The 19,333-nt window shown below is 34.9% G+C and overlaps 2 protein-coding genes and 1 long non-coding RNA gene across 3 annotated transcripts; 1 reads left to right on the forward strand and 2 right to left on the reverse strand.

The window, feature by feature from the left end:
- Window positions 1-2,658: 2,658 nt before the first annotated feature.
- Window positions 2,659-5,081, reverse strand: LOC148853848 (F-box/kelch-repeat protein At1g23390-like). Its single transcript, XM_088981945.1, has one exon. The coding sequence runs from the start codon at window positions 4,265-4,267 to the stop codon at window positions 3,092-3,094; it is 1,176 nt and encodes a 391-aa protein (XP_088838071.1). The 5' UTR covers window positions 4,268-5,081; the 3' UTR covers window positions 2,659-3,091.
- Window positions 5,082-13,222: 8,141 nt separating this feature from the next.
- On the reverse strand, window positions 13,223-18,014 carry LOC148853849 (anthranilate phosphoribosyltransferase, chloroplastic-like). The gene is made up of 10 exons (XM_088984496.1): window positions 17,732-18,014; window positions 17,472-17,615; window positions 17,157-17,318; window positions 16,925-17,008; window positions 16,030-16,218; window positions 14,474-14,564; window positions 14,235-14,294; window positions 13,842-13,960; window positions 13,546-13,680; window positions 13,223-13,366 (listed from the first exon to the last, which is right to left on the reverse strand). The coding sequence occupies exons 1-10, from the start codon at window positions 17,936-17,938 to the stop codon at window positions 13,328-13,330; spliced, it is 1,230 nt and encodes a 409-aa protein (XP_088840622.1). The 5' UTR covers window positions 17,939-18,014; the 3' UTR covers window positions 13,223-13,327.
- Window positions 13,582-17,698, forward strand: LOC148853850 (uncharacterized). The gene is made up of 2 exons (XR_016112910.1): window positions 13,582-13,717; window positions 17,112-17,698. It is a non-coding gene; the product is annotated as an uncharacterized LOC148853850 (long non-coding RNA).
- Window positions 18,015-19,333: the final 1,319 nt, after the last annotated feature.

A 19,333-nucleotide genomic window follows, 5' to 3' on the forward strand; every position in this document is an offset into this window, starting at 1 on the left:
GAGTCTAGATCTGTTTCTCACAGCATGTTTCAGCCCCACATCGGGTATATTTCCTGTATTTTATATTATTATACAGGGGAGATGTTCCGAATACATGGTGGAATGCAGCTGTGAGGTCGGTGTGAGGAGCGCTTCCAATTCCAAAAAAGTGTTAATTAAATCATTTGGTATTCATCAAAACTCATAGAGGGTATTATCCAAGCAAATATCTCTTGTAATAAAAAGTTCATTAAGTCTCTCTCTCTCTCTCTCTCTCAAAGAACAACCAATCTAACATTCATTCAAAGATTTGCCGACCAATCCGGAGCTGGATCTTGAAGCTCAAAAATTTGGTTCAATATTCTATTTCTAGTAGCCATGGCACGAATATTCATTCCATTTAATCTGGCTTGTGGTATATTTGTCGAGTCGATGATTTTTTGGGCATCCATATGAACACAAGCTTCTTTGTCTTAAAGCATAGATAAGAGTTGGTATTTACCAAGATTCTCTTGCCACTTTATAATAATCCTTTCAAGAGTCTTCTCATTAGGTGTGGATTCTAGCCGAGTTAAGTTGAATACTTGGTTATTTGAGTTTGGCTTGCGAAAACAATGTTAGTTTTGAGCTCAAATTCAATTCTAGTTAAAGATTTGAGTTTGAATTCAGCTTGAGTCAAAAACTTGTAAGTTCATGCTCGGCTTAGTTTGAGCTTCACTGAGCCAAGCTTCCTATAAAAGATAAAATTTAAATATATAAAATTTATTGTTTTAGTTTGCATAAAAAAAATAAGAATTATAAAAATTATTTATTATATATATTAGGCTCGATTAGGCTTGGGAGCCTCACAAGATGTATAGTAAAAGGCTCGAATATTTATTATGCATAGTAAAAGGCTAAAGAAAAATAAGTAAAGAAAGACATGGGCTTTTCTTTGTTCACTTTCTAGAAAAATTGTATTCTGAATTTGACTTGCAAAAAATATCTTAATGAACTTTTTATTTACTTGAGATGTTCAACTAGTTTAAAATCAACTTTGGACCTCTGCATTTTTCGCATTTTCATCGTAATCTTCTTTATTAACTCTTTCTTTTGCTCTCAACATAGCTATAAGCATGAAAAGCAAACCTTTGAAGCATGTAGGTGGGTAATTTTATATTAGGGAAAATTCCCGATTAGTACTTTGTACTCTGGGCTTAGTGCCACTTTTTCAGTATTTGAACTTTCAAAATGTGTCAAATTAGCATCTATCGTTAATTAGTTGTTAATTAGTCGTTAAGTGGCATTTGAAGACACAAATGCCCCTTGAATGTCATCTAATTTTCTTTATTAACCATCTAAATGTTGACAAAAAATGAATAGTCCCATTATCCTTGTCTCATCTATTTACAAAAGTTGGGGTCACCAGAATGAACACTTGAACGGCATTTTTGTTTTTTCAAATGTCACTTAACGATTGGTTAACGATAAGTACTGGATTAGCACGTTTTGAAAGTTTAGATTTTGGATTGTGTTTTAAAGTTCAGGGACCAAAGTTAATAGGGGTGAGCATTCACTTTGTTTAGTTAAAAACCAAACCAAATAAATCGAATTTTCAAAAACTGATATACGAATTTATGAAATTGAACCAAAACCAAACTTTTCAAAAACTGAACTGAATTTTTTTTTGGTTACTTCGGTTGATTCGGTTTTAAACGAATCTGTTTGCTATTCTCGAACTATACTATGCATTTGTGCAAGTGCATATGAAATTTACACTACAAAAGTACAAACTTCAAGCAAATTACTTAAAAACTGAAGAATCTGGTGGTTAAAAATTTCCATAGTCCAGATTTGGTGGCTAACAAAAATACCATGAAGAATTGAAGATTAAAAGGGAAAATTTGAAAAAAAAAAAATACTTGCACTTAGAGATTCCAATGGCTAAAAAAAACAAGGAGAGAACCATAAAGAACCAAAAAACGAAAGATTAAAGAAGACTCATTGGGTTCTATCACTTGTCGGAAAAGTTAGTTTGTTGGATGTTGGACCTTGGAGTAGTGGAACTGGAACTCGTAGTTTGTTGTTACTTTGTTTGTTCATGGTTCACTACTGCAAGGCAAGGTTTAAAATATCGATACATTCAATACGTCAATATGGGTGTATCGGGCAAATTGGTACAATTTTTTAATGTTTTTTTTTTAATCTTTGCAACTGGTTCAGAGGAGCCAGTTTAGGCCTTTTCCACACCCTGAACCGGTCAGACCCTCGATTCACCCAAGGGACTCATGGCTTTAGTCTTTAGAGGTTAAGAGGAAGATGAAGGTCGATGGTCAAAGACTAATGGATTTTGGCCTAAGGCTAATAATCTTGAGGCTTTTCATTATATTTGTATATTTACCATGTTATCCTTATGTTCAGATTTTGGGTTTTGACCAAAGGCTAATAACCTTTGAGCTGTTCATTATATCTGCATGTTTACCAATTTATTCCCTAAAATTTGATTTTTTAGATTAACCCAGCTATTAAATCTCACAACCAAAATAAAGAACCGAAGTTTGACAAACTGATTTTTAAAATTAAAACTGAACCAATTTTTTGAAATAAACAAACCGAAATTTAGATTCGGTTATTCGGTTTCAACCGAATTATGCTCATCCCTAAAAGTGCCATTAGGCCAAAGTACGTACTAATCAGGAATTTTCCCTGGATGCCACTCTGGAAATGGTATGATGTTAATAGATGGATGGATACAATTACAGTGAATATAATATGTGTTTAGTAAATATTGCAAAATATTCAAAGGAGACTGGTATTACTTTTCCTAAACTCCCCCAATAATACTGATTTATTACTTGCCACGTGGAAGATTCATTGGTCGTTTACCTTCTTTGCCAAGTCCCAACGAAACGATCGATTAGCAAGAGTATAGATTTGACCTTCGTAAAGCGCGCCTTACACTACACCAACCTCACAACCTTGCAGCCGCACATCGAAATATCTTCTTCATTCACCACTTAATGATTGCGGTGCTTTCGTAACTTAAAAATCCAATCAAACCAACCAGTCCTCTGACTTAAAATTATTCTCCTCCCAAACGGCAAGTGACAGCAGTAACGACGACCAAACGATATCAATTTCCGGCATACTTAACGGTAATTCTCCGATTCCCCGACGTCAATACCCTCTGTAGGTCATCAATTCCTACCCTTGAGCATGTCAACACGAATCTCTCCATCCGATTCCTATCATCCACGATCGAGTTGTGAATATGGCCCCACTCACGCGCCACGCCGTTGGTGAATTCGCAGAACATTATTGCTTCAGGGTTCGATGGATTATAGATATAAATCAAGTTCCCCGCCGTCGATACCCCGATCGACGACAGAGGTGAACAATCGGCATTCACCAACTTCTCAACCATTTCTCCTGGCATCCTTCCGATGGCTTTGCAGTCAAACGTCTCGCTCTCGCAGTCCAGTTCCCATAGCCCAATGCCTTGGACGATGTTGTCAGTACCAGTAGCTTCACCCATCAGCCCGACCAGAACCACATGATCCTCCGAACAGCTGGCGATCACGGAGTAAAACACGGATGGTCCCGGGTGGCGTAAATCGAACGGACCTTGCCACGTACTCGTCTCCGGATCAAACATGCAAACGGCGCCGGAAGTTTTCTCCAGCACCAAGAGTCTCTCGTTGGAGACGGCGACGGAGAGCCACGTGGTGGCCGCCGATCCTTTCAAAATCGCCGGCATCGATTGGCACATCTCCCATCTCCGCGAAGTAAGGTCGTACATCTCCACCGCAAGCGGGTCGTCTTCAAATTCGGCGGTGCCACCAGCGACGACGACGCGGGACCCAATGATTGCAACGACGGGATCCAATCGCCAAACGAGCGGAGGGTCAGGGTTGTGCCAAGTAACATTGAGGGGGTCAAATGAGAAGGCGAACTTGGAGGAAGAGAGAACGTAGAGGAGATTGAGGTGGGAACACCGGAGCGGGAAGACGTGGTTGTCGTCGGAGGTGTGCGTAGTGACGTCCATCCAAAGCTGGGAATTGGGATCGTAGGCGTGGGTAGTTATCAAGGATGGGTTGCGACGGCTCTGGATGTAGAGAAAGAGCCAAGGCTTGGCACGCGGTGAGTTGCAGAGGGAAGAGGCTACAGCGCGTCGCCATGCCTTGGACACGCGAGAGGCGGGTACGAGGTTGATGAGGGGAACGTGAGACAGGATGGACTCCAACACATCTCCATGAAGAGGAGCTTGAGCTTCTAATACTGCTGCTTGTTTATCCTCCTCTATTGCCATTTCGAGCCAGGAGTCTTCTTTCTTCTTTCTGTGTTGGATAAGGATAAGATGAGATGGCAATGGCCATGTCTCTCTCTGTATTGATATAGATATAGAATTTGAGGGATATGTTTGACTTGTAGAATGGCTCACAGACCATCAGGGGACGAGCTGAGGCGGATGTGATACGATAGTAGGTCAGGCGATCTATCTGTCTGAGTCTCACAGGTAAGAAAATTTTTTAATGCAAGAATAGTCAAGAACCACCCCATCCACTTAATCTTATAGGCCCTACTTTAGGTGCTTCATATTCAGAGTACAAAGACGGCCCCTTTTTTAAATTTGTTGTGACGGGGACAGCTCAACCTACTTAGGGGCCGTTTGATAAGGGCTAGGATCTCTATCTACGGAATCTTACAATTTAAACAACAAAACAATAAACTTTTCGGTTCAACCACTTCAACAGATTGTTAGAGTGAGTTGGGGTGGCAGACAATTGAGGTAAGTCATTGGCCTGAACAAGATAGAAAAAAAAAAATTAGGAGGTTGGAGGAGAGAACCAACAAGATCGAAGGACAACTAATAATTTTATTTTTACCTTAAAAAGCAATTATTATCAATAGTCCGTATAAGGTGGCCGGTGGGTTAATAACCAAACCAACCTATTAGTATTAGTATTCAGTGCTTTTGCAAAAGAATGTGACCTATGCTGACCTGGCATTTAAAGAACTTTACTTTTAACCTTTTTAATACGGGCTGTAGCAGTTCCGGAGTGTTTTAATACCCTCTTTGTGTTGTCCATTTGTGTACCAAAAAACGGTTCGTAACTATTATATGCGTTTTTTTGTGTGTTTCATTTATTTTAAAATCGGTTTAGAGGGATCGGTTTAAGTTTTAGCTACCCTTTGAACTATAGCCTGACCCGATACACTCCCTATAGGGTGTATCAGAAAGGTCCTAATATCGATTGATACATGACAAAATTTTAAACCTTGTTTTAAAATGATTTAAAACTTAAGGCATTTGAATTCAGTTTCTACTTTTAATGGGTTGGGAGAACCATGTGGAGGAAAACTTTGGCCGTTTTTTATTCAAAACAGCTCAGCATCAAAGCATGATACACTATCATTCATGATTGTGGTTAAAAGAATATTTGTGATTACCTGAATGAGGTAACTTGTCATAAAAGTTTCAAAACAGCCCAGACTGGAGAGTTTTTAATTTTCCGGCCAAAGTTCTTTCCCATTTGTCGATTGAGATTATCAGCCCAATAAATACAAAAAAAAAAAAAAAAAGAAAGAAAAAAAGCCACTATGGTCTATGGGTTGGTTAGTGGGGGGATCAGGAATTGGCCACCCACTTTATTTGCATTAGTCCCTTCAGGAAAGGAACAAGTGTTGCTGCCTACAGGGTGGAGACATATATGGTTCCATGTTCAAATATCATCTTCAATTGATGGAGACAGGCTTTCAACGAACGATCATACCATCCGGTCAGTCGTATTTATTCTACTGAAAAAGAATTTTGATCAATTAAAACCCACCCATGAATTTTAATAAATGACACTTGATTCGTTTATCATGTTTATTATTTCAATTTATTGGTGAGTTGTTTTTCTTTTATCATAAAAAAAAAGATATGATATGGAAAAACAACTCACCAACCATGATGTGGATTGTTAACAAAGTCATGTCTCTTTTTCTTGTGAAAAATAGCTTAGAAAGAACAACAATTGGGCCAATAGTGACGTCTGCAATTTTAGACCCAACGCCTGCTCCTTCTAGATTAATAAATAAACAAATTTGACCAGATGGTATGATCGTTCGTTTAAGGCCTGTCTCTGTCAATTGAAAGAAGAAAATTTTTTAGATCAATTTAAATGGATTCTCAATAATCGGATTAGGTTGTGATAGTTATCAGGTTAGTTACATATGAATGATTGACGTTTAAGCTGCTTAGCCATTTTTTAGAGGAGTGTAAATACAAATATGTACTATATAAAATCTTGTAATTGGTATTTTTAAAACTTGTATTTATATGGTAAATATTTGTATTTTTACTCTCTCTAAATTAAGCCTTAATTTATACTAATGGGATGCAGCAAAATGATATTAAGATTTATTGGGTTTAAAACTTATTGCTTTATGAGACTACACAACCCGAGGGTAGGGATGAAAATTTTTCCCATCTCCATTGAGTATCTGACCTCCTTAACAAGCTGGGATGAGATTAATAGGAATAACCAATTAGGGACTAGGACGGGGACTAGGAGTGAAGTCCACACTCTGCCCTGACCCCGACTATATATATTAAATATATAATATTGTTTATAAATATTATACTATTATATTATTACATTATATTTAAAAAATAATTTGCATTTTAATTTTCCTTTATTTTAAATAAATACATTTCTGAAAACAAACTTTATTGAATAATATTCAATAATATCAAGTAATTATTGAAAGTATAAAAAATATTTCACAAATTAAATTTAGCCATGCTTTTTTGTTTTTTCAATGGTTTATTGGTAGAGTTGTAAAACAGGTCATGTTGGCTCGCGGGCCGTCCCTCCCTCCACTGAGATATTTTTGAGGGTTGGCCCAACACGTCCCAAGGCCCGAGCCTTGTGTGCTATGCCGTTGACTGGGCCAAATCTATTTATTTAAAAAATCTTAAATTTTATTTTATATGAATTTTGATGTATACAATTGTTTATATATACAATAATTAAATAAAGTAGTATAATACAATTGAAAAGCAATTGTTTATGAATTTTGTTGTGCCATGGGCCATGGGCGTCCCTATTTTTATGGGAAAGTAGAATTAGATATAGAAGTATATTGAGCTAACGTGCCGTAATAGCTGTGTGACACATGTCCCAGTTAATGTTCCTTTCATCCAAACATTTTTGTTCTATTAGATAAAAATTATCCATTATTTTATAATCATCGTCAAAATAATTAAAAATAAAAACAATGAAAAGCAAAACCTAAATATGTTGGGAGTTGGGACTCATTCATGTTTTCTTTTTTTATTGTTTTTATTTTTAATTATTTTGACAAAAGTAATAAAATAATAGATAATTATTTTAACAAAATATGAACTGAAACATGTGTCACACAGCTATTACGTGCTCACTCATTATGCTTACCTAACGTGCATACTACATCCAGTCCCGAAATATAGACTGTCCGTTCATTTGAATTAAAATAATTAACTCATAGGAATCCATAATTAATGCGTGGTCTTACCTCTTAGGTTAATTGGTAGAAATAATAATTAACTCAAACTACTGAGACATGGAATTAACTCAACTTATAATCAATCGCTGTTATTGAATTCGAGTAGAGTGGGAGTGGTAACGATTGGCTTTGGCAGTTACACCATATAGGGTTCAACTCATACTTCACCTGAATTACATAGAGCATGAGACGGTCGAATGGTTAATTGACAGGATTGACTAGTTTGACCAATTAATCAGCCAATTTTCAAAGGCATTAATAGAGTCAACTGGTATAGTCCGATCAGTTTTTTACACCACCAATTTGTCCGATTGACCGGTTCAAACATGGGTTGAAAATACATCTCTATACATCATATTTCTTTCTCGTTGAATTTAGGCTCCGTTCGGTTTTTGATAAATTATTTCTTCAGGTAAATATAATCATTTGGATAAATTTTTCTTAGAAAACATTCATTCGGGTTCTTTTATTTTCTAGGTTAATAAGGCAATGACCATTTTAACCATAGAAATTCATTATTAAAAGGGGTGTTTTTGTCCTATTCAAATGTTAACAACTTTCCCCACCTATGAGATGGGTATCATTTTCCTGAATAAGTGATACCCAAGAAAATAAACTTTCTTTGCTCCTCACATAAAGCTAGAAAAAGAACATGGGATTCTTGATCAATGGGAACCAAAATCCCATTAATCAACTTTCCCCTCTCAAAATCAAAAAAAAAAAAAAAAAAGAAATTTGATTAATTTATTTATACCTTTTCTAGATGCACAAGAAGAGGCATGATTGACTCCACTTAAATTTCCCATTGTACAAAGTGATGTGATTTGAACCTAAAACACCCATGTTAATGACAATCATTATTACAATTACAATTGGGAAACGGGTGATCATTTTCAGCTCTGCCTGGCCAGACCCAGCATACACACAGAGGCCCAGAATCAGGCCCCTCCCAGCCTGCGCAGGCCCATGATCACTCACACCTACATTGAGCCATCTCTAACCAAGTTGTTAAAAAATAAAGTTAGCTTTAGCTTTGAGCCATTCTCATAAAATTAAGGAAAGTTGTTACTAGTTTAATGGGTTGGGTTTGGATTTTTGTTCAACCCAACCTATTTATTTGATTTATGTCATGAAAGCGTTGACAAATTAGATGGCTTAGGTTGAAATTCACACCAAAGCCATCCTGCCTAATTGCCACCCCTTTAATGGCTAAGACTACATTTGGCATTCCTTATGATGAACATGCTACGTATAAAATTTAGATTTTAGGCCTGATCAAAGATTTGCACATCATCAATCAATAATCAAAGTATCATAGAATTGACATGGGTATTTCTTGTTCTAAGAAAATCCATGGTACCGTTATGCCACATACTTGAATGGAAATCTTAGTCTTTCATGCATTGACCAAAATCGATTATCATTTTGTCTTTGATAAAGTTGCTTAGGCTCATTTTGAAAAGAGTATATATATAGTACGAAACCTTGTATGCATTTGCACTATAGATATTTGTATTTGTATTCCTTCCAAATTTTATAATACAAATTTATTTGCATTGATGCAAAATTATGATAATATAAATTATTTGTATGCAAATTCTGATTTATTTTTATTTCAAAGTTTTCCTTATTTTGTTTGATTGGAGTGCAAATAAAATAAACTAAGATCTAAAACAGAATAAAGTAAAACACATAACAAAATTAAACCAGAAATTGCATCCTTTTCATTTACACTTCTTTGCATTTGTGCTAGTGTAAATAGAATTACAGCATGAGCAGCTGTATCTCTTACAACGACGCCACTGGTCATTCTCTTTGTTAGAGAATCCATTCCATGCAATCATGGCAGATGGAACCACTGTGTTTACATCATCTATGTTTTTTTATCAAGGAAAAGTGAAACAATAGAAACTGATAATTATATTAATAATTTTAGTAATTTGTTATAAAAAATAATTTATTAATTATATTAATAGCTTTTAACAAAAATAATAAATTATTATTAATTACATAATAAATAATTGTTTTTTCATGTTATCCATTAGTATTCTACTTTATTTATTTTACTTCATTAATAATTAAATTAATCCATAGATTAACTTTTTTAGTCATAATTAAATTAATCTCAGCCAAGCTCAAGGTTTAAGACTTTAGGTTAAGCTTTGGTTGATCCTCAACCTGACCCAACCCCTTAAGTTGCACCCCCAAGAGCAATGTGAAATTTGTAATTAGACTGAATCAAATCTAAGCACAACCCATGCATACATTATTTTTGGATTTTTAACTATTTCAAATAAAACTTATTAATGTTGAACCGGAAGGAGCTATGGGGGCTGAGATACTCCCATTATGTAACATAATGAATCAAAAACATAAAATATCTCAAGCCAGGTTTTGGTAGTGTATTAACAACTTCATAGGTTGCATAGCCCAACCTTGCCCACACCCTAAGCATAATAATATTTGTTTGGACTTGGGATAGGGACAGACTCGCCCATGTTAATTATAAAACTATGACAATGGGGTGGGAACCATACTCCCCACCAAGGATAAATATGGCCCTTCATTCCTGATTCCTAATGAAGACAAGTTCTTTGTTGGGAACCTGAGTCCCCAAAATTTTAAATTAAATTTATTTTTCATAAAATATATTTACTTAAAATAAGGAAAATCTTTTTAAGTATAACAATAATTAAATATATTCTAATATAAAAATATCATAAATAATATTATATATATAATTGGGGTTAGGACAGGGCGAGGAATTCGCTCCCCCATCTTCATCCCTATCCTCAGCTGGGTATCACTATCAATTGTCTTCCCTGCTAAGGCAATCTCCATCCCTGGCCCGATGGTTACTACCCAATAGGATGGGGAATATTGCTATCCCTATTCATATTCAAATCTTATTAATTGGTTAGTTGTCATAAAACAATAAATTGAAAATTTTAAACCTAATAAATAAAATTAATAAAAGCCTAACTCGGAGTCTTAAATGTTGAGCTTGTGATTAGATTAATTTAATTATGACTAGAGAAGCTAATCTATACATAAAGCAATGATTACTTTTTTTATAATTTTAAAACAAAAGAAAATAGGAAAATGCAAAAAAAAGAAAATAGATAAATAGCTTCTCTCAAAAATTAATTTTATTGGTTATATTTTTTATTTTTGGTAATTTATCATATTTATTGGAAATCGTGTTAATCCATTTTTGGTAATTTCTTGGATAATTGTTTTGGTAATTATGACAAAATTATTGGCACTTTATTTTTTGTTATTTTCTTGGATAATTTGTTTTCATTAAATGTAATTTTCTACTATTTATAGATCCAAATAAATAATTTAAATATAATTAATTTTAATTAAAATTTAAAGTTTAATTATATTACTTACAGTTTCAAATATAATTTAAATAATATTTAAAGTACAATTTAAATTATAAATTACATTAATTAACAATTTAAAAATATTAACAGTTTCATTAATTAACTGTTAATTAATGAATTAATAAAAATATTAGTATTTTTTAATAAATACAGTATTTTAATAAAGACCGTTAATTAATAAATACTATAATTAATAATACTACAATTATTGAAAACTGTAAAATATGGTTAATTATTGGTACTGTAGTTATTAAAAATACTGTTAATAAAAAATTCATTATTTTTAATAAATAATGTTAATTCATTATAATACTGTAATTATTAATTACTGTTAATTAATAAATACTGTAATTGTTAATACTGTTTTTTAACAAATTATAACTTACATTATATTAATTTAGTAAATTCATTATTTAATGTTGTTTTTGAATAAATGCTGATAATTATTTAAAAATACTATAATTATTAAAAATATTGTAATTATTATTAATACTATAAATTTTAAAACATAGTAATTATTATTAGTACTCTCCCTCTCTCTCTTAAATGTCATTTTTTTAATGTAATAATAACATGCATTAAAACAAGAGGTATTGGAAAATCTAAATGTTTCTCTCTCTTCTAATAGTGCACAGCTTTATTAATCTAATCAAAATAGGCAATCATTATTTTTTTATATTTTTAAACAAAAAAAAAAGAAAAATGGAAAAAAATAGATAAATAACTTTTCTCAAAGGAGAGAAAATATATTGCTCAAAACTCAGAGTCCGGTCCCTTGTTCAAAATCTAGGATATGGTGTCTCTCTCTTTATTTATATCTGTTTTTTTTCTCCAATCTTCCTTGCGTTTCCCTGATTTCATACGATATATATGGCTCCAAAGATAAAGACACTGTGACTCTAATTGACATTGAGAGGAGTGGGCTTTGGAATTTGTAAGGCGGCCTTCATAGAGAGAGATAGAGTCATACAACCGAAGTTAGTTTTTGGACAGAGCATTCTGGGCTCCTTTGTTTTTTTTTTCTTTTCCTAGGCTTAAAACACAGTAGTGTGGTCAGCTCATCGACCTGATCCTGATTTCTGCTAACGATGGCCTTCCAGTGACATGCTTAATCTACACCCTCTTCTTACCTTCGGCTCTCATCCTAGCCTCGTTAGCAATGCCTTGAAAATCAGATTGGATCGGATGATCGAACTGGAAAAATAGGGAACCAGTCATTTAATTGGTTCTGTTTTACTCCAAGATTATTATTTGGGCAAAAGTAGTTGATTTGGTTAGCGAACCATTAATCGAAACGGTCAAATCATTCAACCTAGAAACGGTTTTTGACTCTTTATGAAATTTTAAATTTTTTATTTTTTTGTCAGAATAGACCATCGTTAAGACCAAACAGTCAGACCGTTCAACCCAGGAACCAGATCCAGAACAGTTCCCTATCCAGTCCGGTTTTAAAAACCTTGCTCCTTAGCCTGCTTCGTTCAGCTCTTCTCTCGGTCCAAACCATCACTACTATTCCTGTTCTTCTCTTGCCAATATTCCCCTTTTCCTTCGGTTTGAATGAGGATAGAAATAGCAGGAGATTGTACCAAGTGCAATGTCCAAACCAGAGAGAGATTGTTCACATGAATAAAACTTAGACCCCATTTGGCTTGTGGGAATAGAGGTTTTGTATCAGAATCAGAATAGGCAATTTCATTTTCAACTGTTTGATTGGATGGAATCAGAAATCCCATTTCCATTTCTACTGAAATGGCATTCTCCTATATGAGAGAATGGCCTTTCCTGCCCCTCTATTAGGAATGAAATCCTATTCCTATTGATTTTAATTCTCATTCTCATTCCTATCTAAGCCATCTAAGCCAAACAGACTATGAGAATAAACTATTCCAGTTCCGATTGAGAACCAAACGGACCCTTAAATGTGATTCAAAATACAGCTGTCATTATTTTAAGTGAATACTGCAGATGCCACAGCCGATCCGGACTGTGCTGCTGTCTGAGTTGGGTCCATCTCACAAAGCTAAAAACTGCTGTCTGAAAACCCTCCCAAACGGGCACAAACCTGTAAATTGGGGTTTTATGCTTTAGGGCTTTAAAAGCCCAAGCCCCGAAGCTTATCATCAACAAATTTCATTTTTTCGGTAAAAAGAAAAGAACAAAAAAAAAAAAAAAAAGCTGCACATATCCTTGGGGGTTGATGTCACGTCACCTTATTAAATACAGCTGTCATGCTTTAGGGCTTTGACCGCTTGTTTAAGAGCCAAGACAAGTCGTCCATATTTTTGGGGGTTGATGTCACGTCACCTTATTAAATGTCAAACATGAAATGAAAGGCAGCGGTCTGGTAACTGGCACATATCCATTTATTTAATTTATTTTCGTTTTAATGATGCATTAATATTCAGCTGCAATTGTCTCCACCATCACCAAGACAGTCAACAAGAAATTCAATTACATCTCACCATTGTTTCTTCTTTTTTCACCTTCTGCATCGATCATCACAAACCAACAATCAGACCCCAGAGGAAGAGGAACAAATAAAGATGGAAAAAAGAAAGGGAAGTTAGAAATCTGTAAGGGAGGTAAGAACTTGGAGAACCATGATCCTTTGAGTAAGTTTCTTCGTTGCCCATAAAAAAGAAGCAAGCTTCTTCGTTCAACTTACATTGGAGATGCGCATCCATGATTCCAGCGTTTTGAGAGCCTTTCCTGAACGTTGGGTCTCGCTAGCCAGGGTTACTCCTTCAGCTAGGCTGCTTACTTTCCCACTTACTAGGAGAGCTGCTGCTGCATTTAGGACCTGCAATTCAAATACAGCCAGTGAACCGGTTTTTAAGGTCTCTCTCTCTCTCTCTCTCTCTCTCTCTCTCTCTCAGGGAGGGGGTTTTGCATGGTAGTGTTCGGAAATAATTTAGTACTTCTTTGATCAGATTAATTTAGGAGATAATTATAGCTACTTACAAAGGCATCCGCTATAGATCCTTGTTCTCCAGATAGTACGCGCCTTAGTATCTCTGCATTATACTCTGGGTTGCCTCCTCTTAAGTTCTCTATTTTACAGCGTTGAATACCAAATTCCACTGCACAGTGCATGTTCTGGATAAGTCAGTAGCAATGTTGTCAACAAGAAGCAGGGGAAGAGTTATGATTTTTGCAACCTGCTAAGTAGCTCTAAACCTTAATAAAAGATGAATAGAATGAAATAACTCTACAAGGACGACTGTTTTGTCTTCCATTGGAATGCATTGCATGAAATCCTAAAATGATGACGTCTCTTTCTTTTATTGACTACTTTGGATGATTTGATCATGTAGTTGAATGGATGTTATAAAGTGACGTTATTAAGATTGTTACATGGATCAAAGGAGAACTTCTCAATCTTCTCGGGAGTAACATCAAGGACTAGTCCAGGTCCTGCCAACAAATATCACCATTAAGTTATTGTAAAATTAAGGGAAAAAATGAAAAACGGAAAAGTATTTGTCCAAAACTAAGAAATATGACAAGCTAAATCATGAAAATATCAAAAACCAAGCTAGAAAGTGCAGAACATTGGAGTCGGTTTTGATAAGCACAGCTGGAAGGGAGCTTACCAAGGGGGCTCATTTCATCTAAACCCTCTGAGTGAACAACTAATGCCCTTCTCATTCCAAATTTTTGTAGTGCTTTGGCCATTTTAATTACCTGGCCAAAAATGAAGAAACCATTCACTTAAACATGACATTATGTTGATTGTTGAGAAGGGAAATCAGTGGAGAAATCGCCAGTGAACTGATGCAACAAACTAAAAGAAAGGTGAATTTATATGAGTATGTCCAGTGTGATCAATGTGGTGAAGCACTGACTAGACAACCCAAAAAAAATAAAAAAAAAGGAAAGATATTATTCTAAATTTAAGATATTGATGGTATCCCATGAATGGGTTAATATAAACTGTAAACATGTAGTAAAAGAATGACACTGACCATTACTTTACAATTTTTGTTTTGCAAACATCAAAAAATTGGGCTAGATAGGTTAGGGTAGGGAGTCATAGCATTTCCTTTCAAAGAAAAAGTGCAATCTTTGACTATTTGATGTATTCCCTGTTTGTGGCAACTCCATACCAGCACAGTACTTATTGAAAGAAAACTCAAGGACCTCTCCTGCACTTTTATCTGTTATTCTGTGTTGTGTCTCAATTTTATATACCACCAGTAGACCTAGTTGACGCTCAGTAGTCCCCAGCAACTGCATCATTAGTATCAACCAACTAGCCGGTGATGCAAATGGTCTAGCCCTCAACTGCTTAGTTGATGTTTTGATGACACTGAGCATATCATATATATTATATAAGCATGCATAAGATGCAAGTGCTCAAATCAGGTCATACATGTGAGATTCCATAAGCTCCAAAAGATTTTAATCATTTTGTTGTCTTTCTCCACCTTATAATCCTCAAATTTAGTGACAATATTTTCTTGTCACCAAACCAGAGTGATACCTTACACTTTGCAACCAGGAAAAAAAATGAAAAAGTCAGAGTGATTATTATGACAGTACAAGCTTCGTGCATTGACGTTGAAGACTCAAATGAATTATTATTGGGGGTTTCTAGTCATAAATTCTAGAAAACATTCACATGCTTTTTGAAGTCCTAGTTTTATAGAATCTTTCTAATTGAGACAGTTTTACTTGGCATCTGCAATTGAACCTCACCATATGAAGACCAACTAATGCACATCTTCAACATAAACTAATGTTCCAAAGGTAAGCAAAGAAACTATGGGGTTCTTTAGTTCACATGACTTGAACCTAGTAGTCAGTGATGTAACCTGGAAGAAAGTATCAGATGCTACAAATTAATGGACATTCTCAAAGTTAAAAAGTAGATGATCCTTCTCAAGAGAGAAGATTGTCAGGAAAGGCTATTTCAATTTTCTTGAGTCATATCAAAACGCCACTTCTCCTTGCCCTCTTTCAAAAACATTGTCGTGTTTCTGTCATGTATAAACAAGAACAAGAGAAACCAGTAATAGAGACCATATTTTACAAAAGAAGCAAATTTATAAAGAGTTATATGACATGGAGACTATCATTTGATAGCATGAAAAGTAACAAGGAAAAACCTGCTAGTTGTCTAGTACTTAAATATGATGAGAGTACTTACTAAATCTTCATTGTATACGCCAATGACCGCAAAAGGTACCCGAGCCGGGTTCAACATAGGGCCCAAGATATTGAACACAGTCTTCACTTTAAGTGTTTTCCTAACGGGGGCAACAATTTTCATTGCTGGATGGTATCTTGGAGCCATTATGAAACCAATGCCAGCTTCCTTTACACATATCTTTACCCCCTAATTTCAAGAAAGAGGGGATAAAAGGAAACAATTACAAGCAATACATAGAAACTTTAGCAAAACCTTCAGTAGATAGAGACTTGAATATGGAAAGAAGGGTTTTGATGGTTTAAAGGAAGCAACATTCTTCAGATGTGGTTGATGATGAGTTAATTATTAAATTTTGATTTTTCCTTGAAAATTTATAGACAAGATATTGCATAAAAAGCTGACCCTATTGGTACACTAGGCATTATTTGGTTGAGAATCTTGAGGTGTTGCATAAAAAAACAGTTCCTCTTAAAACAGAAGCTTAGGAAATTTAAAGAAATAGCATGACAATGAGAACTAATAATAAGAACTACATGAAATAATGTATTCGGAAGAACAAATCTAGCTACAAAAATGTACATCTCGAGGAAAGCATACAAAATGCATTCTACCAAATTCATGGATGCAATTAGGGCAAATTACTTCACAAGCTGGTGCAAAATGTTTCGCTCCAACAGATCTATGTAAATGACGAAATGGCATACATGATTTCATTCTCTAGTTCTTCATAGTTGGAACTTGGAACCTAAGCTTTGTTATTTAAAAGTTTTCCATAAGTTCATCCCCGTTAAATAATGGTGATAGAGAATATAGTAATAGTCATTCCACATATTAGAATGAAAACGGATCTACCCCAACATTTAAACCAGTAAACAAAAATTAGTGTACCGACTTCAGGATCCAGATCGATCGCAACTCCCAATGCTTCCAACACATCGGCGCTTCCACATGCAGAAGAACTGGAACGGTTTCCTTGCTGCAGGGCAGACAACATATTCATTCTTGTTACTATTCTCTGTTCGCTCAGTCTACTACTCTCTGAACAAATAAATTATAGAACAAGGTATCATTTATTGCAGGAATCGATCGTCATTGGAATGGGGGTTGGAGTGGGGGCGACTGACTTTTGCAACATTTGCACCGGAAGCAGCGGCAAGAATGGAAGCACCTGTCGAAATGTTAACCGTGTTTGCCCCATCGCCACCTGTTCCAACAATATCGACCGCATCTCCAACCTCTTCAACCTTCACAGAGTATTTGAGCATCGCCCTCGCCAATCCTACAATCTGCTCATCAAAACAAAATAAAGTCTAATGATTTCTGGAATAGCAGGCAAAAATGTTGGTCAAGCAGTTTGTCAACCCCTAAAACCAAGCTATTGCACATTTAGCAAGCAAGATCAAGGTCAAAGGAAGAGAGGAGAATTCTGTTGTATGTACTTCTTCAAATGTCTCCCCTTTGGCTCTTAAGAGAACAAGAAAAGCGCTGATGAGGGCTCCATTGGCTTCTTTGAGTAGAAAATCGAGAGAGGTTTCTGCTTCCACTTCTGATAAATCTTGTCGATTGATTAGAGATTCAATCAACTGCAGAATTACAAAAGCAAAAGCTTTTAGAAACTATTCTTTTCATATAAATAATACTAATGAAAGAAAAATCCGAACTTCTGAAAGAATAGAGATGATAGTAGTTTGTTGCATACCTGCTTGAAGGATTGTATCGGCGGATTTGAAGCTTGGTAAGGATCAGGCAAAGTAGTTGCCTGGGCCTTTAAGATCGTATGTTTGAACTGGGAACTCGGGGCACTGAATAAGCATTTTGGGATTCGAAACCGGCGTCCTGAAGGCCTGTTGTTGGTCAAAGAACGAGAGACGACAATACCATCTCCTCCTGCAAGAACAGCTGCCATTTTTCTCTTTCTTCCTTTTTTTCTCTCGTTCTTCAAATCAAATCGACCTATGTTTCATTGGTATGAATTCTATTAAATATTAAAAGTGTAAATAATAATGTGGAAATTTTATTTTTACTAAAATATCTTTTTTTTTTAATTTGGTCTCTCTTTGATAGAATCTTTATAGAATCTTCTATATTATATTTAAGCTATTAATTTTTATTAACATTTATTGCTTAACTAGAATACCTCTGTTTTCTAATTTTGTCTTTCAAATATAATTTTAAGTATTGATTTAATTCTCTCATTAAGTCTTATATTGAATTTTATATTAATTAACCATATTAAAAGAATAAGTATTATAAAGAACAATTGGTTTTTATTAATGATAAAAATACAAATTTAAAAACAACCTAAAATGAAATTATTTTTCTGTTTGGTGGCAAATTAACAATTCAACCTCCACGAATGAATCTTAATATCAAATATTCCATCATATTAAAAAAATAAGTATAATAAATAAGAATAATTTCTAAGACATAAAAATATAAAAAAATGTAGAAAATTCTAGAAACATATTACTTACTATAATCATCATCATCATAAAAATTTGTCACATGCAATGCATGTACAGACCTATTATTTCTTTACCCCTAAATTTTTTTGACAATTGACATTCGTAATAAATATTAACAGAAATAATGTTTGTTTTACCCTTCATATTCTTCAAATTTTCAAATACACATCACACTTTTAATAATATCCTAATAGCAAAGCTAAATTGAAACCCTCAAAATCTCACAAAAAAAAATCAAAATGTCTATTATTACCCTTCATTATTCAAAATTTCAATATATCTTTGCACACAATCATCATCCACCTCTCTTACCGTGGACATAAAACCTCCAACCCATCCACCTCTCTTGGTGCCCGTGCAAAGTACTATTGAAAGGAACGAAACATGACTGTTAGGAGAGGTTTTATGTCTGGTGTCAATTGACCAATAGATTGAGAAGCTAAATTAGAACTGATCAAGGAGTAATTGGTGCCCAAGAAGAGGTTTGGGAATGTGCATGGAGAAGAAGAAAAGATGGAGACAAACAAGGGTAGCTACTAATGATGAGGGGTAATTTGGCACGACCTAGTAAGTAAAGGTCATGTGGACGTGATTTACACGTAGAATGACAACTCAGCAATGGGAGCCTAGTCAGCAATTTATAGAGTTTGGATGTTCTGCCATCTCGGCATAAGGTCACTTCGACATAATGCCAATTCGGCATAATACCACCTCGGCATAAAGTCACCTTGGCATAAGGACAATTCGGCATAGAGTCACCTCAGCGCTTAATCAAGTTCGGGGCCAGGAACCGAAGTGACACGTAATCAATTCCAGAAGCTTCCCAACAGACTCTG

This window comes from Nelumbo lutea, chromosome 4, assembly GCF_056320005.1.
Source record: "Nelumbo lutea isolate HS-2025 chromosome 4, American lotus-T2T, whole genome shotgun sequence".
In the NCBI taxonomy this organism is placed as follows: Eukaryota; Viridiplantae; Streptophyta; class Magnoliopsida; order Proteales; family Nelumbonaceae; genus Nelumbo; species Nelumbo lutea.